The 27,427-nt window shown below is 47.3% G+C and overlaps 1 protein-coding gene across 1 annotated transcript in view; it reads left to right on the top strand.

Moving 5' to 3' along the window:
* Nucleotides 1-27,427, top strand: part of LOC146869286 (complement C4-like) — a 252,295-nt gene that overhangs the window by 95,683 nt on the left and 129,185 nt on the right. The window contains exons 6-9 of the mRNA XM_085647007.1: nt 3,113-3,203; nt 7,606-7,680; nt 25,337-25,439; nt 26,147-26,236. Coding sequence (XP_085503133.1) covers nt 3,113-3,203; nt 7,606-7,680; nt 25,337-25,439; nt 26,147-26,236 — 359 coding nt within the window. The remainder of the gene's footprint in view (nt 1-3,112; nt 3,204-7,605; nt 7,681-25,336; nt 25,440-26,146; nt 26,237-27,427) is intronic.

Consider the following 27,427-nt stretch of genomic DNA (forward strand, 5'->3'; position numbering starts at 1 on the left):
CTGGGTTTCCGGCATGGGGTAAGGCAGTCACTGATGCGGGTGGGTCGGCCCATGAGCGGATGAGTGAGGCCCAGGTGACGTGCACCCCTCATGCGGCACAGAGGATCGGTGGCCTCTCACGTCCCCCCTGCTTCTGGGGCATTGTAGGTCAGATGCATAGTAGGGCTGGGCCGGGGCACAAAGTCCGCGAGGGCACCCCCGAATCCGAGGGAGTGCACAGCATTGCGTGACCCAGTTGTCTTCAGCCGAGAGACCACAATGGCCGCACACCCGGGCAGAAGGGCGAGTCCGCTTATTTACACCCCCCCTAGGGTTCTGCAGGGGCAAAGTCGGCCGCACCACTCAGGGTGTGCCTTCCCAATTCAATGCCCGCGCCGAGCAGCCCAGTTCAGTCCAGCGCGGTAGCGTGGCCCTCAGGCGCAGCAGAGTGTCACGTACCAGGGCTGTGTCGCCACAGGACTTCAGGTGGAAGGCCAGACCCCGCAACGCCTCAGTCGGGGCCACTTCTACTTTCAGGCCTCCTTAAATCGTGCGTTAGTCAATTTCCTTGCCGGGGCCCCTCCACTGCACCCTGCATGGCCCCGGGTACCTCTGTCTGGGCCAAATCCTCCTCGTCGTCCCGGGCGGCGGTCCGGATGAGCGCCCGGTCGGAGATCCCGCCCTGGCTGGCAGGTAGAGTCGCAGGGAAGCACCGGGCCACTACCGCTAGCCTTGCGGCCACAGATCTTCGCAGTCGCGGCCCTTTCGGCAAGGGCCCCGCTTGCAGCACCAGGCAGGCTGCCACCAGGATCACCGACCCCTCCGCACGGGGCCCAGCAGCGTCTTCGTCCCTGCACTCACCAGGCGTCCAAGGTGTACCCACCGTACCGTCCCTGTCAGGTCCGGGCGTCAGCAGGTCACCAGAGTCTTTTTACGTCGCACGGGGGTACTCCCTGCATGTCTGCCGTCCCCCTAGGCCCCCTGTGAGAGCCGCGCGCCATTTTGGAGTCCAGTGCTCGGCGCCTGAGGACGCCGTGTCTGACTGATTGGCAGCGAGGGACGCTCCCAAAACATGTCCCCGTGCGCCCGCCACCCTTCGTCGTAGCTCCAGGGGTCCGTCGCTCAAAAACTGTGCTGGAAAGCGCCCAGGCCGGCAGGCAGGGATCTGGAGACGAGCGGGCTGCGTCTTACCCGCTCGCCATCTTGGTCACGCTCCCCCTGCTTACCTTTTTTGAACCGCCGCATCCCACTAAGGAAGAAGAGCATTAAGACCTGCTACACATTGGCCAAGCATCAACCCCCAGCAGGTTTGCATGCTTATTCCACCAGAACAAAAGCTGTGACTACGGCATTAGCACATGGAGTCCTCGTCCTAGTCATCTGCCAGGCAACAACGTGAGCCTCTCTGCACACATTCACGAAGCACTAATGCCTGGACAGTCAGGTCCATTGGGACGGGCACTTTGCCCATTTGGTCTTGTAGAACATTTTAGCGTGAAATTGTTCACTGGCCCACCTCCAGGGAGGTAGTCCTTGGGTATCTATTTTAATGTAAGGAATCTGCAGCTAGAAGTCGATCAGATGAACAAGTTGCTTTCCTTTGGTAAAGCCTTAGCTGGTAAAGACTAGACGCTATCTAACAGCAGATTCCTTACCGATCCTCCCCATTCTACAAACTGATTTCTAGGGACAGGGCTTTTCCTCTTTCAGTGCCCTAGTATTACACACCACTGGTCAGTGTTCTTCATGGCTCTGCGTTTCTGGTGTGGAAAGTCGCAAAATAAACTGACGTCAGCACGCTGGGGTGGCACCTATATATGCACCGCGGATGTCACTTCTGGCACGCTACATGGAGCAGAACAACACCACCTACCATCCATCAGAGGTACAGGTCACGAAAAACGTCCGGATCCGGGGATAATTCTAAGATAAGGAATATTCAGCTAGATAGAGTCTCTACCAGATAAGGCGTTACTGAAGGTAAGTAACTAGTTCAATTAGCACACAGCATCTCTTTAAAGGGGAGTGAATGTTGGCTGCAGCTTTTGGTCAACTGCAGAGGTCTTCTGCTTTATTTATGGTGGTGCTTAGATTAGGTAAAGTTTCCTTTAAGGTGAGTGCCACATCCTTAACTATATTTTGCCATTTATAGATGGTAATATATTCTGTGTGACTTGCTGTGATCAGATCTGCTATTTCAAGTCTGAAATTAATAAAAAGCAATCCTTGATGTGAATCCTCATCTACGGATCAGACATTCCACCAGCCTTCGTGCCCATCTGTTGAACCTAGTTATCTGGTTATCTGTGTTTATATGTCATTTAATCCAGAGAAACAATTAACTGCTAAATTTCCACACTGGATATACAAATAAAAGCACACATTTTTTTAATGGTCCCTGTTGACTCCCTTGAAAATTGCTTGATATCAAAACATTTGCAATTAATAATAGTTTTCAATCAATATATATATAAATCAATTGAAAGTTTGTATTATAAGGACCATACATTCAAAGTATGCAAAATGATATAAATTGCCAAAAGAAGGTAATTTTAGAACGTAAAAGAAAATCATCGACAGCTTGATAGAATCAAATATATTGTGATGGGGTTGACTACTAAAGAGCTGATTATTGACTGGGTAAAGGTATAGTCAGTGTGCGATGAAGAATTTCTTTCTTTTCTTTTAGGTACATATAACTAGGGGTAGACAGGATGCCCAACTAGCACACTACACAGCACAGCTTCAGACTGAGCTGGTTTTTCAACCCCCTTTGGGATTCCTTAATTAAAGTGAATCATTGGCAGCGTGTGGTTAGTGCCCCACCACTCTACTGAAGGGCCACAGGGCATTTCCATCAATGTGATTGGTTACCCTGTAATTCACCAGATTAGCCTGAATACTGGATGGATGTGTATATAAGTTAGAATGTGAGACTATGGATTGCTCTCTGTCACCTTTGTGTAAATATCGCCTTCCCATTTGATACATCACTTCTGCTCTCCCACTCACCTCTGATGGACAAGAGGCTTGTGTGACAAGTACAGAAAAGCACTGTAAGTTTGTCTGTCATATTGTTTTAAAAACTCTGATGCCTCAGTACCCTAAATTTGTGTGATAACTTTCTTTTTAGGCGTGAAGCACGATCAGACCTTTCTGGGATGGCCATTGTTGACATTACCATGTTGAGTGGCTTTGATCCCAGCCTAGACGACCTCAACAAGGTATAGTTATATTTTAGTACATATATGTCTGTGCATGCTTAATGTCAATGAACCTGGCAGAGACTGCTTCGGCATTCCAGCAGATCTTTTGACCACACTATATCATAATAATACAAAGCAAGAGGGGCAATGGGTCAAGCCCCATCCGGTCATAAAGTACTGATTTTTATACATATTATGAACATTTTGGATCAGCCTACACTGCAGCTATTTGGAATTACATCAGTCATGGACATTTCACGGTTGTCAATGACTTGTACTGTGTTTCAACAGTACGTGTGGCCCAGGAATGCCATTATTGGTAGTCTTTGCTTTCCAAGAAGGTTGAATAAAACATCACATTCACTAAGTTACCCAGAATGCTTACAAAAACTCTCATTTATGCCTTAGAACATTCATTGTATTTAGGATTAACATGACGATGTGTTTGCTACTGTGGTATAAGAAGCCTGGAATGGATGGAGTGTGGAACGTATGATTGGTGTTATGAAGTGTAGACCATGTGGCTCAGGTGGGTGGGTGCAATGTGGAATATGATATGTGTGAGTGGGACAGTTAAGCAGCTCTGGGGGTTGTGGATGGCCCTTTGCTCCTGCTGCTCCTGTTACTATGATCTTAAATAAATTTGCTCACCATGTACTCACCTATTTGTCTCCAGACTTACGTCTACTGTTATGTTCAACATTCAATCAGAAGTAAAATCCCTTAAAGGCGTGTGTCATCTATTAACCTGTAGATTAAGATTTTAAATTTGAGGCATTGATGATTTTGGGCAAATCCCTTGCAACGTTGTTCTAGACTCTGTCCAGGAGACAGTCTCAGTTTACTGTACTTAGCGTAAGAGATCTGAATGGATTCAGTAGAATGGATTGAGTGTTCAGCTAGGGTTACGAGTGCATTTTTTAACCCATCGCTGCATCACATTTAGAGGTCTTGGCCATGATTACACAGCTTTCAACAGCACAGTGGCTGTGCCAACTCTGGAGATATCACTGTGGGGTGGAGTTGTCAAGAAAACCCCCTTTCTGGGGTCCACTCCAGGGAAAGTTTCCTTAGCCACAAAGGAGGCTCTAGTTTCTGTGGTGAAAAAGGTGACAGAAGGGGGAGGGGTTGTGGGTCTGATGTTCCGCAGACCAGGGGGGGGCCGAACAGGGATACCAATTCTCACTCTTCCGATATCCGTTTTGGTACCATGTATGGGGACGAGTTCCCCGGTGTCCTTAAAATGCCAATAAAGTCTGTTGTCAAAAAAAAAAAAGAAAAAGGTGACAGAAAGGTATTTTCCATCCGCTTCTATGGGTTATGCTTACAGTTATATGGTGAATTTTGGATCCAAATACAGCTGTCAGATAACCTCCTAGTCTTGCAGGGTACAAGGGTCTCAATAGAAGCCCCAGAATCAGTTCACACAAATATCTAGATACTTTGTAAGTTAGTGTTCACTATATGCTTCTATGATATAAATCATGTGATTTAGAATTATTACTTTATTCATAGGTAACTCAGCAATCAGGAATGTTATCAAAGTGAAAGGAATTTCAATTCTGAACATTATTCATCACATATCTGTAACCAGGAACTTGCCGCTTGCCTCACAGCATTATAGTGTTATGTCGTTTATTGTGACTCCATCTAATACCTCTGCGGTCCTGCTGCAAACTGGAGATTTCACAATTAAATGTTCCAACAGATAACTCATCCCTCAGCCTCTGATTCCTCTGCCTCCTGCTCCCTCGATGAATAGTTTGGATGAATTTAAATACCTTTATCCTCCTTGTATCTCTGTAGTAGGGGGTCACTCATTCGGAGTTCCAATGTTGTAACATACAGTCATAGACAATGGCTAAATATTTCACACTGTCCGCTCTTCAAATGCACCACCAAAGTGGTGGCACAGTGTCGGTGCCTCCAGATGGGCTCTCCCTAACATTTTGGGTTGTTGTTTCCCAGCATGTTAGAAATATTACTTATACTTTAGACCACCATCCTTCCACATGGAGAACTTTCACAGGGTTAACTCTGCCTTAATTGGTGGCGGATCACCTGCTATAAACTGGCAGATCATCTGCCACATTATGGTGGGATTACCTTTGAAAGATCCATAAGAATCCACAAAAGCCTCATGTCCTTATCTAGAGCTTGGTGGATGGAATACTCTATCAGAATGTGGCAAATGTCTCATCTACCTAGGTACAGGTGCCACTGGCTATAATCAGGGGCAGAGGAGCGTCGTCCCACTGCTCTCAAAGCAGTGAAAAGAAAAAAAAGGATAATAACCTGGTTATTATCATTTTATTTTTGGTAGCTGTGGGGCTTGGTTAGGGCGGGGCTGGGTTACTGCGGGGTGGGTCTGGGGTCACAAGGGGAGATGTGGTGGGCACACTGTAAGTGTGCATGATTGTTTGTACGGCCATTGTGGGATGGCCAAACAGTCAAGCGCACTTTGCATGTAACGCACAGCTTGGTGGGGAACATGCACAGGCTCCCAGTCCCCGTCAGAGTGCCGAACCACTCAGACCAATCATTGGCTTAGGGGAGCTTGTGTGTGCTTCTGTTCTGGGACATCAGCAGGGAAGCAGAGGAGAGACGCAGCCGACCAAAGAGGTAAGTGGTTTTTTTAGTTTGTTTGACTTCTGAGCAAAATTTTGGGCCCCAGCACTTAATCTTTTCAAAATTAAGCACTGCTGGCATGGTGGAGTTTGGTGGGAGCCGGAATGCAAGGGAGCTCTGTAGCGAGCTAAAGAATAATTAAAGGAAGAGCCAGATTGATTTAAGTTCTGGCAGGGTGTGATATCAGAAAATTGGTGACATAATATCTCCGTGCGAAAATATTATGTCCTAAATATTGGCATTAATAATAGAAAACCTACACACAATGAGGAATATTTTTATGAACGATATTTATGACAGATGATATTATGCATACGATATTCTTGCATACAACCCTTATGCACCGTCAGTGTTGCCATATTAACGCATTCAATAGCATTCATTTTAGCTCTCTATCAAGAGTGAATAGTGTGAAGGCAGGATAAAGTGTCAGGGGGCATATTACTGACTACTATGTACAACCGGAGAAAGACAGGTTGAAAGTCTACTTGACTATCCTCCTGAAGGCACCAAAGAATTAAGAAGTATTTGGTTGTCTGCTGCATTTTTGGTAAATTGTTAGATACGTCGATGCAAACAGAAATATTATTAAGGGAAGGGACCACGTAAAGTAGAACTATACTTTACAGGCAAGGAAAATAGGACCAATATGTACCAAATGTTAAAATAACTAACATACGGACCACCTTGAAAGTAAAATATTAGCAGTGTTTTAATTCAAGGCAGAGTAACTCAAATGAACTACTACAGTGAGCCCAATAATAAATTGGGCTCACTGACTGTGGACTTTTTTAACACTAAGATGGAACCCAAAATGGAGCCAGTTTTGGACATAATTGAGCCCAATATCTCCAGAAAACTATACATGCAATTCAGGTATGGAACTTTGCCCTTGAGAGCGTTCACAGGAAAGTGGACGGTAGACAATGCTTTTGATTGCCCATTCTGCGGTGCGACAAGCGAAACTGACTTACACGTTCTCTCTTTTTGCCCCACATATAAATCTATTAGAAAACGTTGGCTCCTTCAATTATGTAGGAATCTGGGGACTACACACTGTAAAGTTGCCTAAAGAATCCTGAAGACTGATACAGCATTACCTATCGTCTTCTCGGTATCACGTTTCTGGCATGCTGCGTGGCGAAGGAGATGTTCCCTTTTATTGCTTAATTCATAATTTTAACCAAATAGTTATCTATTCTGTGTACCACTGTTTTTATCTACACTTTTAACTTTTTATCTTTTTAACTACTGTTTTAACGAATCAATCATGAATTTATGTAACCTTTATTGTACATACCTTTTTATGAACTGTAATTCTTTTTCTATTGCAAAACATGTATGTTCCTGTGGACTGTTTATCTTTTATGGTCTATGACCGAAATAAAGATTACTTTGATTGATTGACTACTGGAGCAGAGCTGTTCTCATTCTGCAAGTTCTTTAGTCCTGTGATTTGTGGTGGTGACCGCCATCTTGGGAAGGGCCGTAAGCATGTTGCCCTGTTTGTTTCTGCCTGCGTGTGATTTTGCCTAAATGTGTAAGTATATATTTGCCTCTGCTTGTTTTTGTGTTTCTTTGCATCTCCTTGTCTTTGTGTATGGTGTGTGCGTGTGTGTGAATTTACACACACCAGCTTGTTTACCTGTATCTCCAGCTTAATACAGCAGTGATTTTCGACAACTCTTTACTTTGCTGTCTGTATGTGTATATTTCTATCTATGCCACTTCACGTCTGATTTGAGTCGCTGTAGGTTTGCATAGTTACTTCTTTCCTGCTTTCTTCTTTTAGTTGAAGGATTTGGAAGACCGCTATATCAGCCACTATGAGTACGAGCATGGCCGACTTCTTCTCTATTTCGAAACGGTAAGATCGACATGGAAGAGCAAAGGACATTTAGCTTCTCTGATTACCTGCACATCGGTTTTTGGTGTCAGTCAAATCATTAGTCATCTCTCATCTAGATAGCGGTGACACTGGTGAAGTTGGTTTAGTTGCCGAGGTGGCCCATCTAGAGATGGTTCTCCATGCTGCTGGTCAACCCATCATGAGTGGCATGTATAGATGTACTTCTCCTTGCTGCTGGACAACCCATCATGAGTGGCATGTATAGATGTACTTCTCCATGCTGCTGGACAACCCATCATGAGTGGCATGTATAGATGTACTTCTCCATGCTGCTGGACAACCCATCATGAGTGGCATGTATAGATGAACTTCTCCATGCTGCTGGACAACCCATCATGAGTGGCATGTATAGATGTACTTTTCCATGCTGCTGGATAACCCATCATGAGTGGCATGTATAAATGTACTTCTCCATGCTGCTGGTCAACCCATCATGAGTGGCATGTATAGATGTACTTCTCCATCCTGCTGGTCAACCCATCATGAGTGGCATGTATAAATGTACTTCTCTTTTTTTTTTTTAAAGTTCTTTATTGTTTTAAAACAAAGCCATCCCCAACCCACCCCCCACCCCCTCTCAGACAAAATAATTCATTATGATAGTATTTACACATGTCAATAGGAAACATAGAGGGAAAAAAAGGTATACATACATACATATATTAAGTACTTAATTCGATATCATTAGAATTTTATCCATTGGGTTAGAGGATCCCATATCTCTAATCCTTTTAATCTCTTATTTTTCCCCTTTCTTCTATATATAGCTAATTCCAGGCTATGTGTCGCTAGCATTCGATAACGCCATTGTTGAAACACTGGTGGTGTTGGATCTAGCCATGCCGAAGCTATACATAATCTTAGAATTGACATTGAGATAAATATTAGCCCTTTTATTTCTCTTGGTCGATTATTATCATCAATGCCCAGCAAGATTTCCCCCACCGAGATTTCAATTTTGGTATGAAAAATTTCTGATAAAAAATCAGAAATATCTTTGATCAGGCCCTGTAGGGTGTTACATGTGGCGAATATATGTACAATGTCTGCTTTGTAGAGATTGCATCTAGGGCATCTTGTTCCCATTCCGGTCCACCATTTTGATATTCTACTAGGTGTATAATATAACAGAAAGAATGTTTTGTAATATTGTGCTTGTAGTCTGGTGGACATTAATAATGTTTGAGAAAGTTCAAATGATTTAATCACTGTGGTGGCCGACATATCTAAAGTTTCCTGCCATTTTATAAAATATTTATCCATATCATCCGGACATAGGCCCAAGAGGTGATTATATATTTCTCCTATTTTAGTCCACTTTCCTTGATTCACAAATTCTATGCATTGAATCTTTTCAAATTTCGATCTGCCACCACCTTTCCTTGATATAAAGTCCCTGATTTGAAGATATTTGAAAAAGTCTCTATAACTCATCATATATTCTTTTCTAATTTCTTCGAAGGATTTTATACCTGTAGATGTAAAGAAACAACCCAGGTGTGTAATCCCTGCTTCTATCCACCTTTTCATATATATATCTTTAAATAACTCCGGTAGGTTGTTGTTATCTAATAGTAATGTATAGTAAGAAAACCTTCCGATCCCCAATATTTTACGAATATTACTCCATGCTTTATGTATTCCTAGGAGAGTTTTAAATCGTACTTTTTTATAGCAGCTGTCGTATAAGTGTAGCCAGAGATACCCCCTAGTTTTTTCCCCTAATATTAATTCTTGTGGTGTTGGGATTCCGTTAATTGGTCTATTTCCTTGGGTGATGGATAATAGCTCTCTACAGTATGTCATTATAGTTGACCAATAGTATAGTTTAATATTAGGCAGAGAAAGTCGCCCCCTGTCTTTTGGTAGTGATAAAAATTTGGATGACCTACGGGATCTCTTGTATCCCCAGATAAATTGCGAAAACATACTTTCAATGCATTTAAACCATTGTGGTTGAAAATCAAGACAGATGGTTCTAAATAGATATAAGAATTTAGGCAGATAAATCATTTTAATCATGTTGCACCTACCTATAATAGATAGATGAAGATTATTTAATCTTCTTAAATCTTTATCTGTTCGTTGTATTAGTGGATCAAGATTAATTTGAATGAGGTTGTCTAGTTTCGCTGTAATATTAACCCCTAAATATATGGCATTATCCACTACTCGAATGTCATTTATTTTAAGGTTATCATTAAGCACTATCAGTGTTTTGTTTTGGTTCAGCTTATATCACGAGATCTTGCCAAACATTCAGCCTCCCTTTCTATGGCCTGAATAGAGGCTGTAGGGTTTGTCGTTACCACCGCTATGGCATCTGCAAAGACAAGTGTTTTAGTTTCTATATCTCTTATCTTGATTGGGTTGATTATAATATTATTTTCGAGTCTGTTGATAAACGGATCAATGAATAGTGCGAATAGTAAAGGAGAGCATGGGCACCCCTGTCTTGTCCCTCTAGTTATATTAAATTTTTCAGAGGCGGATCCATTTACCATGACTACCCCCTGAGGTTTGATATACATCATTTGGATTGCCTTGATAAAGGTTGCCCCGAGTCCGGCTCTTGACATGACTGACCAGAGATAGGTCCAGGAGACCCTATCAAACGCCTTCTCAGCGTCTAGCAGTATAAGCGCCATAGGGTCTCCTGATACCTAGGTCATGTCAAACAAGGAAATTACTCTTTGTATGTGATCCACAGTGGATCTTCCGGGTATAAACCCATGCTGTTGGAGGGACACAATCTTATTGATGATCGGAGCTAAGCGACTAGCTAGTAGCTTTGAGTATATTTTGGAGTCGCCATTAATCAAGGTGATAGGGCGATAAAATCCGAGTTCTTGGGCCTCCTTATTTTTTTTCAAAAAGACAAACATTTTTGCGTTAGACCATGACTCAGGGGGCCGTTCACCTTGAAAGACATGGATAAATAGATCAGTTAAAATTCTCTTTAGGGGTGCACTAAAGGTGACGTAGAATTCTGTAGGGATTCCATCAGTTCCAGCTGCCTTTCCATTTGTCAAGTTGTTCATAGATAGTAGTATTTCATCCCAAAATGGTAGGTAACTAAGACTATCTAAATCCTCTTGTTCTATCTTAGTAATGGAGAGTTGATCTAAATATTCATCGATCTTATCTTGTTGTTTACCCTCTTCCTTATATAACTCTTGATAGTATATTTGAAATGCATTTTTTATCTTATTTATATTCGTTGTGAGTCCCTCTCTTGGATCGTTTATTTCTTTTATTATATTGGCAGAGTTTTTTTGTCTGACTTGTACCGCCAGTTGGTGCCCTACTTGCTCACTTAATTCATATACTGATTCCCTATTTAATGTTGCTTTAATTATTGCTTTCTCGGTATAGATATCTATGATAGCATTTTTGGCTATTGCCACCTGTCTTATTTGATCTTCAATATCTTCTCCTATTTGTACTGCCATTGCTAGGTGTTCCTCGGCATTTACTAGAATATTATGGAGAGTCTCCATATGTTCTTTTGCCCTCCTATTGTTATTAAGTGAAAACCGAATGGTTTCCCCCCTGATTCCAGCCTTCAGGGCATCCCACACTACTTCAATCGTGGTGCTACCAAGGTTGTCCTCCAAAAATTCGGGTATCCATCTATTCATATGCTGACAAAACTCTTTATTCAGCAGCAGTGCTCTTTCGAATGTCCATTTTTGCATCTCCCTACCCATTTCTCCTTTCTCTAAATTAAGAATTAGGGGGTTATGGTCTGACAGGACTCTTGGTAATTTGTCTATTAAGCAATTTTCTATCAAAGAACCAGACATCAGCATATAATCTAATCTAGAGTGTTTTAGATGGGGATTAGAAAAAAAAGTGCAGCCAGGGTCATCTGGATGTTTAATTTGCCAACAGTCTATTAAGCCATGTGTTTGACACATCTCTTTAAAGGCCTTATATACTTTTGGTTTCCTACCCTTATAGGTATATCTGGGGTCCGTTGACCAGTTGCATGGAAGGTTCAAGTTAAAATCCCCACAAATGATTATTGGCAGTGGCCATTGTACCAATTCGTTAGAGACGGTTTCCAAAACACTTGGATCGTCACTAGTATTACCATAAATAGTACATAGAGTTATTTTATTACCATTCCCCTGTGTACATTCTGTAATTGCCCAGCATCCTTGATTATCAGCTATCGATTTGGAAAACTGTATCTCACCCCCTTTATATAGGATTGCCACTCCTCGTGTTTTTGATCCTTGCATTGAGGCTGTGATTAATTTATATCCCAGTGTATTTAGGAGGTGCTGTTGCGAGCCTTCGATATGTGTCTCTTGAAGACAAATAATATTGGCCCCGGTTGCTTGTAGTCCTATCACCACCCTCTGTCTTTTATTTTGGTCATTAAGACCGCATATATTCATAGAAAGAATCTTTAGCCTAGCCATATATACATGGTTTTCTCTTTTCCCTTTTTAGTAATTTTGTCTGGTGCAGTATTCAGTTGTGTATTCTGATGCAAATGTTTAGGAATGTATAGTTCCTCTTTAGACCTTTGTATTACATCCCTTTTTAGAGTTAACTTCCCATTTTTGTCTGAGATTGCTCTCCTCCACCCATAGCCCCCCCCCACCCATATCTCCCCCACCACCCAAGGTGGCAATCTGGTTCAGAAGGAACCAGTGTGATGACGTCTGTGCAGACGCGTGCCCGCGTCCCGTTCCCCCCCTCACTCCCATTCCACCCAATTAGATCTGTACAAATATACATATTATAGAACGTTTTCTCAGTCCTCTAATTCTTTTGAGCTATATCTTCCAGTTTAGGTGACAGTTTTACATATATCAATTTGCGTGTTAATAGAATGTCGCTATATACAGTCTACAAGGTCCATTCTAAGATTGTTAATTATAGTTCTGTACTTTTCAATTTTTGGTTGGACTTTTATAGATACCCTTGTGGATATCTTTTAGTTCGTTTAAATATGTTTGAGCCTGGATTTCCGAGATAAATGTCCGTGTGGTGCCATTGATAATAATCTTTAGTCGTGCTGGGTTTTGTAGGTACACCGTCGCACCTATTTGTTGAAATGGTGAAAAAAGCTGACGCATCCGCCACCTTCGTTCCACTGTTGCGTGGGCAAAGTCAGGTCGACTAAAGAAGGAGTAACCATTGTATTCCCTCTTTTTATTTGGTCTTGCAAGATCAAAAACTGATTGGCGTAATAAAAAGTTGCCAAAGTAGATTAGCATGGCTCGCGGATATTGTTCTGGTGTTTGTTGGCGTTTTGGAAGGTTTAGAGGGAAACGATGTGCCCGTTGGATCTCCCGATCCCATTCCCATGTTTGCAGCTCTGGGAACGTTGCTTTAAGAAGTGTCACAATATATGTCCGTGGGTCGTTCCCTTCTACTCCTTCAGGGATTCCCAGCAAGCGTAGATTGTTCCGCCGTGCCCTGTTTTCCTGATCTTCCACTTTGAGCATGATGTCCTTAATAATGTCCTTAATAATGCTATTGTGTTCTTGACTTTGTGATTGAAGGGATGAAACATCTTTTTCTATGGACTCAGTGCGTGCTTCCACCAAGGGCATGCGATCCGATATTTCAGTGCAAGTACTGCCCACTTTCTTTAATTCAGCCTGTACTTTACGAATTGCTTCCTGGTTTTTCCTGCTATCAGCTTTGATATCTCCATGAAGATTATAGAGTTCAAGATATCTGTCATAGAAGGCTCATTTTTCTTGGTGTGATCTTCTTTCTCTTCTCTTAGATGTCTCTCTATGGTTGAGTTATTTTGTGAGCACAAGGTCCGGTCTGAGGGAGTGGTAGTGATAATTTGTGATGATGATGAGTAATTCCATATGGGGCTATGATCTCTGTTACTATCGCTCTCACTCTCGCTTTCTTTGCCAATGGGCCCTTCTGTCCGACATTGCTTGTTTTTTTTCTGTTTCTTCCGTTTGCTCTTTTTCTTCAGCTTTCTGCCTCTCTCCTCAGGTTTTAGTTCCTGCCTTAAACCATCATTTTTAGCAATTATGTCCGTGCTGTTATGGCGGCAATTGAGGCCATTGCTTGACGTGGAGATCCCTGTCTCGTATCTCTCAGAGTCATCGGTTGATGTGGAGATTGCTGTGGCAAAATCAAGGGCTAGGGGATCAGCTGATGGACCAACAGAGAGGTCCGTGCCATCCTCATCCTCATCCTCATCTTCATTGTCATCCTCATTGTCATCCTCATCTTTTCTCTTCATCTCTAAGTTGGATGGTATCCTGCTGATGGCCTCCCTGGCCTCTCCAACCTTGATAGATGTGTCTTTTCTTATCCCAGTACAACTCTCATGTATCTTGGGAGCGATAATAACGGATTCCTCTCCATGTGATTGGCTTATTGCTTGTAGCTCCTCTGGTAGTATAGGTGGTATAGATGTTGTCTTTGATGTCTTTGATGTCTTTGATGTGGCAGGCGCGGTTCTGTACTTGTGGGTCAGAGGATTTACTGATACAACCTTGTCTGCCCCCTTTGAGGTATCTATGCCGCTTCCCATGACCATGACCGATTGATCCTCACCAGTACCTCTCTCATGAGCCGCTATCTTATTGCTAGTTTCAGATCCAGCTTCAGGGGCCACTGATTCCCTCCCGTGTACTGGTGTAAACATGTTAGTTATCAGGGTTTGCCTGTCCTTCCCCTGTTCGGTAGTAGATCGGGGGGTTGCACTTTTCATGTTTTTTATAATCTCCACTCTCCTCGCTCTTTTGATCGTTAGATCTTCTTTGCCGTCTGCTTTCCTCCTGTCCTGACCATCATTTTCCCTTCTGCTCTTTAAGGCACGTGTCTCAGGTCGTCTCGATTCTGGCTCTGGCTCTGGCTCGGGCTGTGGCTGTGGCTGTGGCTGTGGCTGCTGTTGTGGCCGTGGCTGTTGTGGCTGTGTTTCAGGTTCAAGGCGTGTTGTTAGCTCTCCCTGTAAATATTGGCTGACCCCCACTTGTGGTTTGAACTTGCCTGCCTTTCCTGGATCTCTTCCCGTCATGTCCAGTCGTCGCTCTCTCTGTGTCACACCCCTGTAACAGAGTAACCAGACTCTGATTACCCCTGTGGAGCACAGTCCAGCTAATCTTGCCACTTCATACCCCCGTTTGTATCTGAAGACGCGGTTATATTCTCTGCCGTTTTTTTTCTCTTTCCTTTTTTTTCCGCCTTTTCCGCCGGTTGCTATGGTGACTGTCAAGCCGTTTTGCAGATCGAGTGAATGAGCACGTAGGCACTGCTTCTGTCTCTGCGTCCGGTGAGTGTACAGAAATCGCTTCTCCCGGTTGCTGGAGGAAGACTGGGATTTTGCCAGGACCCAGAGAGTATGCAGGGTGTTGGAAATACACACTCCCACACTGGAAGGGTGGTGGTGTTCTTCCGGACACACTGTGGTAGCTTGGCTCGAGTGGTCAGGAAACAGGCACCGTGCTAAGCATACGTTATACCCATACAATAACCATGCGTGCATCCGTTCCAAAAACGACTCTACACCGTAAAAATTATGAAAATATCTTTCTTTATCTTCTTTTTCTCTTAGTTGCTGATTGGATGAATAAATAACAATCACAATATACAAACTTTTTAGATAGTGCAGGTCAAATAAATACTGGCTTAATGATTCAATAAATAGGGGTGATCATAAATAATGAAGGCATAAATATAAGTGCAATACATACAGGCAATTAAATATTCTGAGGCAATAAATACTGTAAACCAATAAATATTGTGCATCAATAAATACTGTGGACCAATAAATACAGTGAAGCAATAAATAGGTTAAATACAATAAATACAGTGCCCCTAATAAATACTTAAAAGCTGACAGTGACACTCATAGAATCAGATCACTTTTGAATTCCTAAGGGCTGATTTGGCCCAGGCACAGCTTGTGGGGATGTGGAAGGCTTGAGGGTGTCTACTCCCTGGCTTGGACAAGGCTGAGGCCTAAACTGAGGTAGATCAAGGGGGGAATACCAGAGACCTGGCTCTCTCCCTCCACACAACCTCTCTATATTAGTCCCAGCTCACCCCTGGCACAGTCAGGTTGGTTCCAGCACCTCCCTAGCCCCTTAGAGCAGTCTCTCAGGTCTCCACAGGGCCTTAGGCGCCCTCTACTCCACTTACTGCCCTTTTTCTGATGCTCCGACGCCGCTGGAGTCGTGTCGACGCCGTGAGGCGGTTCCGGTTCGATGTCGGCGGCCTCGGCACAATGTCAGTTCTTGACGACGCCGGTAGGCGGCTCCGGTTCGATGTCGGCGGCCTCGGCTCGATCTCGACCTCCGATTCGATGGCGTCGGGCAGTCTTTACTCGATGTCGACTTCGGGCGGCTCCGGTCCGATGGCGACCTCAACTTCGATGACGTCGGCCGGCCTTGACTCGATGTCGACTTCCGGCGGCTCCGGAGTGCGATCCTCACTCCCGACCTCCGGTGCTCCTCTCCTTAGGTTTCCGGCGACTCCGGAGTGCGACCTCCACTCCCGACCTCCGGCACGATTCTCTCAGGTTCTGGCGACTCCGGAGTGCGATCCTCACTCCCGACCTCCGGTACACTTCACCTCGGTCTCCGACGACTCCGGAGGGCGGACTTCACTCCTCCGATGACGCCGCTCACTCGACCTCGGGTGACTTCCTCCTCGACCTCTGGTACTCCTCACGACCTCTGACGGCGCCCTCTCTCGACCTCTGGCGGCTCCGGGTACGACGTCCGCTTTCCAGTCGGCGCCGCTTCTCCACCTCGGGCTCCAGGTCTCAGGCTACTCGACGTCGGACTCCAGGGAAACCAGTTTCCAGGTCAGGATCTTGCTGTTCTCTGTTTCTAAGGCCTGTTCCTGCTGTCCAGGTCCTTAGGATGGTTTTTCTTGCTTCTTCCCACACAGGGCTCTAGGCTGGGCTCAGTCAGTAGGGACTAGTATCAAGGGTGGGTTTATGGACCCCACTCCAGGCACAAGTTTCCACCCCTGCTGCTTCACTCCTTCCTCCTTCAGGTTTCTGCTGCTCACTCTTCACCAGTCAGGTGCCAACTGCCAGCTCCAACTGCCAACTCTCTGTCTTAACTTCCCAACATTCTAAACCGCCTCCAACTGTCACAGGGTTCTGGAATGTTCTGGAAGGTGCTGGTAGGTTCCAGTGGATGCTGGTGATGTCACAGGTGGCCACCATTTTGTGCTCCAGGCCCTCAGACAGAAGTTTCAGGGGTAGCTAAAATGGCTCCCTGAATCTGCAGCAACACGAAAAAGTCTGGTGGTTCCCAAAAAGGAAAAATTCAAACAGGGTTTGAGGCAAAAGTGGGACAAAATAAATAATGATGAGGAGGGACCACCCAAAGGGCTGACAGGTCTAACACGCGTCCCCCCCAGCTGAAAGTGGGGAGAGCTACCCAACCCCTTGGGAGTTCTCATCACTAAGGCGGAAGTACCTTGAGAGACCGTCTGCATTGGCGTGGTCCACTCCAGGCCGATGTTCCACCTGAAAGTCCATTCCCTGTAGGGAAATAGACCACCTCAACAACTTGGGATTCTCCCCCTTCATTTGCATCAGCCAACGAAGGGGTCTGTGGTCGGTCTGAACTACGAAGTGCGAGCCAAACAGGTATGGCCGCAACTTCTTCAGAGCCCATACCACTGCAAAGGCTTCACGCTCTATTGCACTCCACTTCTGTTCCCTGGGAAGTAGTCTCCGGGATAGGAAGACCACGGGTTGATCCAGACCCTCTTCGTTGAGTTGCGATAACACTGCCCCAATGCCATGTTCTGATGCATCTGTCTGGACAATGAACTCCTTGGAAAAGTCTGGGGCCCTTAAGACCGGGGCCTCGCACATGGCTTTCTTCAATCTCTCAAAGGCTTGCTGACAAGCCTCCGTCCAGACTACCCGTCGAGGTTGTTTCTTGGACGTGAGCTCCGTGAGGGGGGCTACGATGGTACCGTACCCCTTCACGAAGCGGCGGTAATATCCCGTGAGGCCCAAAAATGCTCGGACCTCAGTCTGTGTCTTGGGGGGTTCCCAGGCCATGATGGCCTCGATCTTCGCCTGGAGGGGTTGCACCGCTCCCCTACCCACCAAGTGTCCAAGGTACACTACCGACCCCTGCCCGATCTGGCACTTGCTGGCCTTGATCGTCAATCCAGCTTGTCTCAGGGCCTGGAGAACAGCTTGCAGGTGACGCAAGTGATCCTCCCAGCTGTTACTGAAGACGGCTATGTCATCCAGATAAGCAGCAGAGAAACTCTCCATTCCGGTGAGGATCTGGTTTACCAGGCGCTGAAACGTGGCAGGTGCGTTCTTGAGCCCAAAGGGCATCACACAGAACTGGTAGTGGCCATTGGGCGTGGAGAAGGCTGACCTTTCACTTGCTCCATCAGTCAAAGAGATCTGCCAGTACCCAGAAGTAAGGTCAAAGGTACTTAGATATTGGGCAGCTCCCAGCCGGTCAATCAATTCATCCGCCCTAGGGATCGGATGAGCATCAGTTTTGGTCACTGAATTCAGTCCCCGGTAGTCCACACAGAACCTCAGTTCTGGTTGGGCACCCGGTGGTGCAGCTTTTGGTACTAACACCACCGGACTGGACCAGGGGCTGCTAGAAGGTTCGATCACTCCTAGCTCCAGCATCTTAGTGACTTCACTGTGAATGCTGGCCTTCACCTTGTCTGACATCCGGTAGATCTTGGACTTCACAGGTGGGCTGTCTCCTGTGTCCACGTCATGGACGCACAGGTGAGTCCTACCCGGGACAAGGGAGAACAACGAAGAGTACTGCCCCAGGACCTGGCGACAGTCCTCCCGCTGTTCAGGAGTTAGAGATGGGGAGAGAATCACTCCCTCCACCGACCCATCCTTCTCTTGAGACGCAAACAGATCAGGGAGAGGCTCGCTTTCCACGTCCTCTCCTCCGTCAGTCACCATCATCAAGATGACTTTGGGCCTCTCGTGGTGGGGTTTGAGGCGGTTGGCATGCAGCACCCGCAGGGGCTGACGAGGGGTCTTCAGGTCCACCAAGTAGGTAGCCTTACCCTTCTTCTCCAACACCTCAAAGGGTCCTGACCAGCGATCCTGGAGGGCACTAAGCTCTCCCGGTTCGATCACCCACACCTTCTGGCCAGGCTCCAACTCCACCGGGTGAGCATTGTGGTCATACCACGCCTTCATCACTGCTTGGCTGGCTTCCAAGTTGTCAGAAGCTTGCTTCCACAACTTAGCCATTTGGCTCCGGAAGGCCAGCATGTAGCTCACCACAACCTGGGGAAGCTTTCGGGGAGTTCTTTCCCATCCGTCTCTCACCAGGTTGAGAGGTCCACGTACAGGGTGCCCATACAGAAGCTCGAAGGGGCTGAAGCCCACTCCCTTCTGTAACACTTCCCTGTAGGAAAAAAGTAAACAGGGTAGGAGGACGTCCCATTTCCTCCGCAGGCTTTCAGGCAGACTTCTGATCATGCCCTTCAAGGTTTTGTTAAACCTCTCCACCAGACCATTGGTCTGGGGGTGGTAAGGAGTGGTGAACCGGTATGTCACTCCACACTCCTTCCACATTGCCCGCATGTACGCTGACATGAAGTTGGTCCCCCTGTCGGACACAACTTCCTTGGGAAAACCCACTCGGGTAAAGATTCCCATCAGGGCCCTAGCCACAACAGGTGCTGTTATGGTCCTCAGAGGTATTGCCTCTGGGTACCGTGTGGCATGATCCACCAGAACCAGGATAAACCTGTGACCAGCTGTAGTCGGTGGATCTAACGGACCCACAATGTCGATGCCCACCCTTTCAAAGGGGGTGCTAACGACAGGAAGTGGTTCCAGGGGAGCTTTCAGCTTCACCCCTGTTTTCCCACTGGCTTGGCAAGACACACATGTCCGGCAGTAGGTATCGGACGACACTTTCATTTGAGGCCAATAAAAGTGTGGGACAAGACGGGCGAAGGTCTTGTCTTGCCCCAGGTGTCCTGCCAATGGTATCTTGTGAGCCAACTCCAGAAGGAAGGCTCGATAACGTTGAGGGACTACCAAGGCTCGTGACGATCCGTGTAGGGGTGCCTTGGGTTCACTGTAGAGGAGGCCATCCTCCCAGTAAACACTGTAGTTCCCTTCAACGTTCCCTGCTGCCTGGGCTTCGGCCTGTCGCCTCAGCCCCTCAAGGGTAGGGCACTCCCTCTGGCCCTGGCAGAATTCCTCCCTGGACGGGCCTCCCTCCACGTGCCACTCGGCCGGGATGGGTAGGTCCTCCAGGTTGGTAACGTCCCCCACCGCAGACTCCTGGTCCACCACCTCCGGTGGCCTATCCGTCCTACGGGGTGGGGACGCCGAGGCAGGCTCCTCCTGTCCTCGGTTCTTCCCTTGACTGGCAGCTGGCTGGGCCTTTGTTCCAGGCTCCAGCCGAAATGAACTCCCTCTTCGGGTAGTCGCGGACCTTGTGCTAACACAGGCCCAATCAGGTGTACCCAGCATCTCGGTGTGAGTCCGGTATTCCACCTCCTTCCAAGCGTTGTGCTCCATGTCATTCCCCAGCAGACAATCAACTGGCACGGCAGGGCTTACGGCAACTCGAAGTGAACCTGCAACCCCCTCCCATTCAAAGGGAACCTCGGCCACTGGATAGTGGCCTGTTCTGCCGTCAGCCATCGCGGCTGGGTGGAGTACATCGGGAATTACCTGCTCTGGAGACACCAGTTGGCTACGCACCATAGTCATACTGGCTCCTGTGTCTCTCAGAGCCTCCCCTCTTTGGCCGTTGATGGTGACCCACTGCCCATACTTGACAGTATTTGCGGGCACCTGGATCTTAGGAACCATCTCCCGTTCTCCCAGGGACACTAAAGTGACACCCGCCCACTCCCTTCCCTTAGTTAAGGGCATCTCCTCCCCGAGCACTACACTAGCTACTCCGGGGGTCTTTCCTCCAATGGGAGGGGGTGGTCGTTTCAGGCACTTCGGATCTCCTTTATAGTGTCCAACGCCACCGCACTCGTAGCAATGGACAACCCTTGGCTGCTGACTCTGGCCAGGATTAGGGTTTCTGGGTGGGTTAGCCCTAGGGGTGAATCCTGTTCCCTTTCCTTGGAAGTTATTTTGGGGGCCTTTGGAGAACTCCTTTTTCTTTTCCCCTACCTCTTTCTTCTGGGGGGCGCCCTGTCCGGCCTTTTGAGTATCCCCTCCAGTCCCCCTTGTGGACACCCGGGTACTAGCCCAAATGTCCGCCTCCTCAGCAAGCTTCCGGGGACTGGTCAGCTTGCTATCCACCAGGTGTTGCCGCAGTTCAGGGAAACATTTCTCGAGCAGGTGTTCCTTCAGTACTAGGTCAAACAACCCCTCGTAGTTCCTCACTTCACTGCCCTGAATCCAACCCTCCAGTGCCTTCTTTGCATAGTCCAGGAAGTCCACCCAATTCTGTGTGCCCAGTTTGTGACTACCCCTGAACTTCTGTCTGTACTTTTCGGGTGTTAGTCCAAACTTCCTTATGAGCGCCAGTTTCATGGTGGGGTAGTGGGTCTGCTCATCCTCTTCGAGGGCCAATAAAGCATCCCTACCAGCTGGAGGCATGTACTTGTACAATCCCCCTCCCCAGTACTTCTCTGGAACCCCATGGGCCCTCAACGAGACCTCATAGGCCGCTAGCCACTTGGCGATATCATCACCCACCCCATAGCTAGCTACTATGTCCTTTGGCAGGTAGGGTTTGGGTTCCCTGGTGTACTCTCGTTCTTGGTCTTTGCTGCCACCGTTAGGTACAGGGTGTGCCCCGATTCTCAGGATCTGAAGATCTATTTCTTTCAGCCTTATCTCATGAGCCATCCTCTGTTCCTCCTTCTCTTTTTCCAGCCTTGCTAAGTCCCATGTGAGCTGCCTTTTCTCCCTCCGGTCTGTTAACTCCACTTCAGACAAGCCACCGCTAGAGGCACTGCTGCCCTTCCTGGAAAGTGTCCTGGGCCCCGCTGACAGGTTCCCCACCTCAGGTTGGTACATCTCAGCCCCCTCGGTGTCAGGCTCTCCATCCCTGTCTTCCTCCTCAGCCTTGCTTTCCCGTCGTGCCTCCCCCCAAGCCCTTAAGCTGGTTTGGAGTGCACCCTTCTTTGCTCCTGGGGGACAGTACACCCCCTCCCGCTGGCAAAACTCCCTGAGTTGGGCCACAGTGTACGTTTCTAGATTTTCTAGTACAAACTCCATCTCGCCCACTCAGGTTAGAGGACAGGTTTTGTGCAGTAACTATGCAGGGGGGTACCTTATATAATACCTCCTCCCACCACCAGAGTAAATTTGGAAAAAACAAAAACCCACAATTAGGAAGGCCGCTTTGAGAAAACTCCCGGTGTAGGCCTATGGACTACCCACAGTTATTGTTGAGTATACGTAGGCACAGCTCTATCCCACCACTGAACACCAATTATGTTGGAAATACACACTCCCACACTGGAAGGGTGGTGGTGTTCTTCCGGACACACTGTGGTAGCTTGGCTCGAGTGGTCAGGAAACAGGCACCGTGCTAAGCATACGTTATACCCATACAATAACCATGCGTGCATCCGTTCCAAAAACGACTCTACACCGTAAAAATTATGAAAATATCTTTCTTTATCTTCTTTTTCTCTTAGTTGCTGATTGGATGAATAAATAACAATCACAATATACAAACTTTTTAGATAGTGCAGGTCAAATAAATACTGGCTTAATGATTCAATAAATAGGGGTGATCATAAATAATGAAGGCATAAATATAAGTGCAATACATACAGGCAATTAAATATTCTGAGGCAATAAATACTGTAAACCAATAAATATTGTGCATCAATAAATACTGTGGACCAATAAATACAGTGAAGCAATAAATAGGTTAAATACAATAAATACAGTGCCCCTAATAAATACTTAAAAGCTGACAGTGACACTCATAGAATCAGATCACTTTTGAATTCCTAAGGGCTGATTTGGCCCAGGCACAGCTTGTGGGGATGTGGAAGGCTTGAGGGTGTCTACTGCCTGGCTTGGACAAGGCTGAGGCCTAAACTGAGGTAGATCAAGGGGGGAATACCAGAGACCTGGCTCTCTCCCTTCACACAACCTCTCTAGATTAGTCCCAGCTCACCCCTGGCACAGTCAGGTTGGTTCCAGCACCTCCCTAGCCCCTTAGAGCAGTCTCTCAGGTCTCCACAGGGCCTTAGGCGCCCTCTACTCCACTTACTGCCCTTTTTCTGATGCTCCGACGCCGCTGGAGTCGTGTCGACGCCGTGAGGCGGTTCCGGTTCGATGTCGGCGGCCTCGGCACAATGTCAGTTCTTGACGACGCCGGTAGGCGGCTCCGGTTCGATGTCGGCGGCCTCGGCTCGATCTCGACCTCCGATTCGATGGCGTCGGGCAGTCTTTACTCGATGTCGACTTCGGGCGGCTCCGGTCCGATGGCGACCTCAACTTCGATGACGTCGGCCGGCCTTGACTCGATGTCGACTTCCGGCGGCTCCGGAGTGCGATCCTCACTCCTGACCTCCGGTGCTCCTCTCCTTAGGTTTCCGGCGACTCCGGAGTGCGACCTCCACTCCCGACCTCCGGCACGATTCTCTCAGGTTCCGGCGACTCCGGAGTGCGATCCTCACTCCCGACCTCCGGTACACTTCACCTCGGTCTCCGACGACTCCGGAGGGCGGACTTCACTCCTCCGATGACGCCGCTCACTCGACCTCGGGTGACTTCCTCCTCGACCTCTGGTACTCCTCACGACCTCTGACGGCGCCCTCTCTCGACCTCTGGCGGCTCCGGGTACGGCGTCCGCTTTCCAGTCGGCGCCGCTTCTCCACCTCGGGCTCCAGGTCTCAGGCTACTCGACGTCGGACTCCAGGGAAACCAGTTTCCAGGTCAGGATCTTGCTGTTCTCTGTTTCTAAGGCCTGTTCCTGCTGTCCAGGTCCTTAGGATGGTTTTTCTTGCTTCTTCCCACACAGGGCTCTAGGCTGGGCTCAGTCAGTAGGGACTAGTATCAAGGGTGGGTTTATGGACCCCACTCCAGGCACAAGTTTCCACCCCTGCTGCTTCACTCCTTCCTCCTTCAGGTTTCTGCTGCTCACTCTTCACCAGTCAGGTGCCAACTGCCAACTCTCTGTCTTAACTTCCCAACATTCTAAACCGCCTCCAACTGTCACAGGGTTCTGGAATGTTCTGGAAGGTGCTGGTAGGTTCCAGTGGATGCTGGTGATGTCACAGGTGGCCACCATTTTGTGCTCCAGGCCCTCAGACAGAAGTTTCAGGGGTAGCTAAAATGGCTCCCTGAATCTGCAGCAACACGAAAAAGTCTGGTGGTTCCCAAAAAGGAAAAATTCAAACAGGGTTTGAGGCAAAAGTGGGACAAAATAAATAATGATGAGGAGGGACCACCCAAAGGGCTGACAGGTCTAACACAGGGGGTTTGCTATCTGCGAGGGTTGTATAGACTGTTCCTCTAGCATCAACGCATGCAGTATACCCAGCATACCCAACGGCGGGCGGACGTGCTGGACAGTCTAAAACCAGGTCTGCTAGTTGTTATGTTGCCCAGCTCGTTTTTAGCCTCTTTTACCTTTACTCTACTCTGCTTACTTTGGGCAAGTCGACAGATAGTTCCCTAGTCCTTTCATCAATTGGCGTCTTTAACGAGCATCTTTAACGCGGTACGATCTTAATGCTCACATTAGCTCTCATTCGCTCTTGTTAACCTTTTCCTTCGTCCTTTTATTGTCTCTTACTGTCTATGATCGGTGTACACCCGGCACGCTCACCAGTCCGACGTCCGATGCTCCTGGGCTGGGCTAGACTAGGGCTGGGCTGCTGGGCTGCTGGGCTGCTCCGGCGCTCCTGGGCTGCTCCGGTTTCTCCCGCATTGAGGACCCCTGACCACTCAGTTTCCAGTTGGTAGTGTCCACCCCGATCATCCCGGCCGGGCTGGCGGGTATTCCGGGTATTCCGGGCTTATTGAGTCCGTTCAAGCTGTAGGGCTGTCCGGGAGGAGGGGGAGAGACACACTGACAGCCTCTACTCAGCCGCCATCTTGCCACTCAGCCGCAAATGTACTTCTCCATGCTGCTGGACAACCCATCATGAGTGGCATGTATGGATGTACTTCTCCATGCTGCTGGTCAACCCATCATGAGTGGCATGTATGGATGTACTTCTCCATGCTGCTGGTCAACCCATCATGAGTGGCATGTATAGATGTACTTCTCCATGCTGCTGGATAACCCATCATGAGTGGCATGTATAAATGTACTTCTCCATGCTGCTGGTCAACCCATCATGAGTGGCATGTATAGATGTACTTCTCCATCCTGCTGGTCAACCCATCATGAGTGGCATGTATAAATGTACTTCTCCATGCTGCTGGATAACCCATCATGAGTGGTATGTATGGATGTACTTCTCCATGCTGCTGGTATGCCATTCTCAATGGCCTATCTAAGCGCGTTTCTGGCCACTCCATCTAAAGGCGGTGCACATGCTGCTGCTCAGTCATTATTGCTGTCATCAGCGGCACAACAAATGTAGTTCTGAAGGCTGCTGACCTGGCCATCTTCTGGGGGAGGTTTGTGAGCTGTTACCTTCATGAGGTTAGAACCCTAATGCTTAGTATTATAACACTTTCTCTCTCCAGGTTCCAGCTGAAAAAGATCACATCAGCTTTAGAGCCACCCAGACTGTCAAGGTTGGGTCATTACAACCTGCCTCTGCCACCCTGTACGACTTCTACGAGCCGGGTAAGACCTACTGGAAGACCTTCCTATGTCGCTAAATTCCTTGATTGCGCTCAGCCGTGTGCCCTGCTACGAATCACGGCCTGTTTGCTCCATTTGGGCATCTTCCATGACCGGCATATACCAGTAGGTTCAGTAGTCCAGCTGAAAACACTCCCAATTCATGCAGGTTATTCTGTCTGTAGGGCTGTCCTTGGGTGTCGTGCGGGCTGTGACCTCATACTTTCACAGTAGCCTCTGTACGTCCAAGTTTGGGGCACTTTCAGACAAACCATACCTGAGGTACATGTCCCAGGGTAGTGAAGACAGGGGTTAGGTTATGCACTATCCCCTCCCAGCAGGTGCCAGCAAGGAACAGACAGGCTTGCCATTTGTCACCAATGTGAGCATCAAGAACCACTAGGAGCTGCACTTGTGACACCTCTGCCCCACGAGGCTTCTTTCCTGCCCTTATCTCTGTCTTGAAATGTTACTGTCATAAAGTGTCCATTCCATACATGTACGATATGTCACCCTCTTCTTGTAATAAAGGTCGCCGGCACATCTTGTGATGTCATCAGTGTCCACAGGCATGGGAGGCCCTCTCATCCAGTGATTTAAGCCATTGTGTATTCTTGCCATGATTAGGTATTTAGACATGGAATTAGTTGCAACTGAGCTTATGTTTTTCTGTCCTTTGGCTGCACTGACCTCTCCATTTCCACCTACAGACCGGAAGTGCAATATTTTCTACAACCTCCCATCCGGGAGCAGGCTGGTAAATGCCCTCTGCACTGAAGACGTATGTCAGTGCGCGGAAGGTAAGTGAGGTTTCTGGAGTTTTTGAAGGAGGAAAAGTGCTGAGAATGGTTTGCACTGGCATTTGTCTTCAACAGGGCAGTAGAGTACAGTGATAGGGAGAATGTGGCTTAGCAGCCACTGCCCATCCTTTGCACCAGCACAGTAGCTCAGTCGGTGACATCTCCAGCTGCAAAAAACCTGCAGCTTGCAAAAAGACTCAGAGCTTGAAGAGCAGATGGGACATCCAAGAAAAAGGCAGATGTCCTGCCTCTGCTCCTTTTCATTCCACTTCCCTATTTTGAGAGTGGCAAAAAGCTGCACCTCTGATGATGGAATCACAGTTCACTCTACAATTGTGACAACCTTTTGATGGACGTGACTCCAGCTGATAAGGCGCTGGGCTGGTTGCCCACTTTAGGGTAGCATTTCTGATATCATTTAAGCCAGAATCACTTCTTTAAATCATAAGGGCTAGGACAAAAGCATTTTAAAAAACCTCATATTTGTAGGCTAAAACTACCAGTGCTTTGGTGATATTGTGCCTTAAAGAACTGCATATGGACCCCTACCGTGCTAGCCACATCCAGGATATACATGGGCCAAACAGAGGTGACAGGAAGGGGCAAAGTCAGGATGCAACAGAGAAGAGGTACCACAGGACGGGTACTAGGAGGGGGTGACACAGTAGAGGGAGTGTCACATGGTGAGCAGACATGAGGGACTATGTTTTTTTTCTACAATGTAAGATTCCACTTGGGTGAAAAACCATGCTCCACCTGCAAGAAATTCTTCCTTAGAGGTTTGTAAGTTGCTGATATGGTGGGCACCTTTGCGTCACATTGGTAGTTTGGCAGTCAGGCATCAAAACTTTAAATGCCCCTGGAAATCTTTTATCCTCTTTAGGTTGATAATGAAAGGGCACAAATAGAAAACCTGAATTGCAAAATTTGTGAAATTCACCTACTTTTCTAAACCAACGGTGAAGGGAACTTGGACAAGAAAACCACACAAATCCAGTCCATCAGTGTACCTTAAAAACAGAGGGATTTCAAGTTGGTGTGGTTATCTCTGGTCAGAAAAGCATGATCTAGGTAGATCCGTATGAACCTCACACATTAGATGAAATGAATAAAGTGAGTTTGGTTGTGGCTCATTGATTGCCTTGCACCTTGAATATTCATGACGTTGCTCCATTTACAACGGTATGAAAA

The sequence above is a fragment of the Triturus cristatus genome, chromosome 1_1 (genome assembly GCF_964204655.1).
Source record: "Triturus cristatus chromosome 1_1, aTriCri1.1, whole genome shotgun sequence".
NCBI classification, from domain to species: Eukaryota; Metazoa; Chordata; class Amphibia; order Caudata; family Salamandridae; genus Triturus; species Triturus cristatus.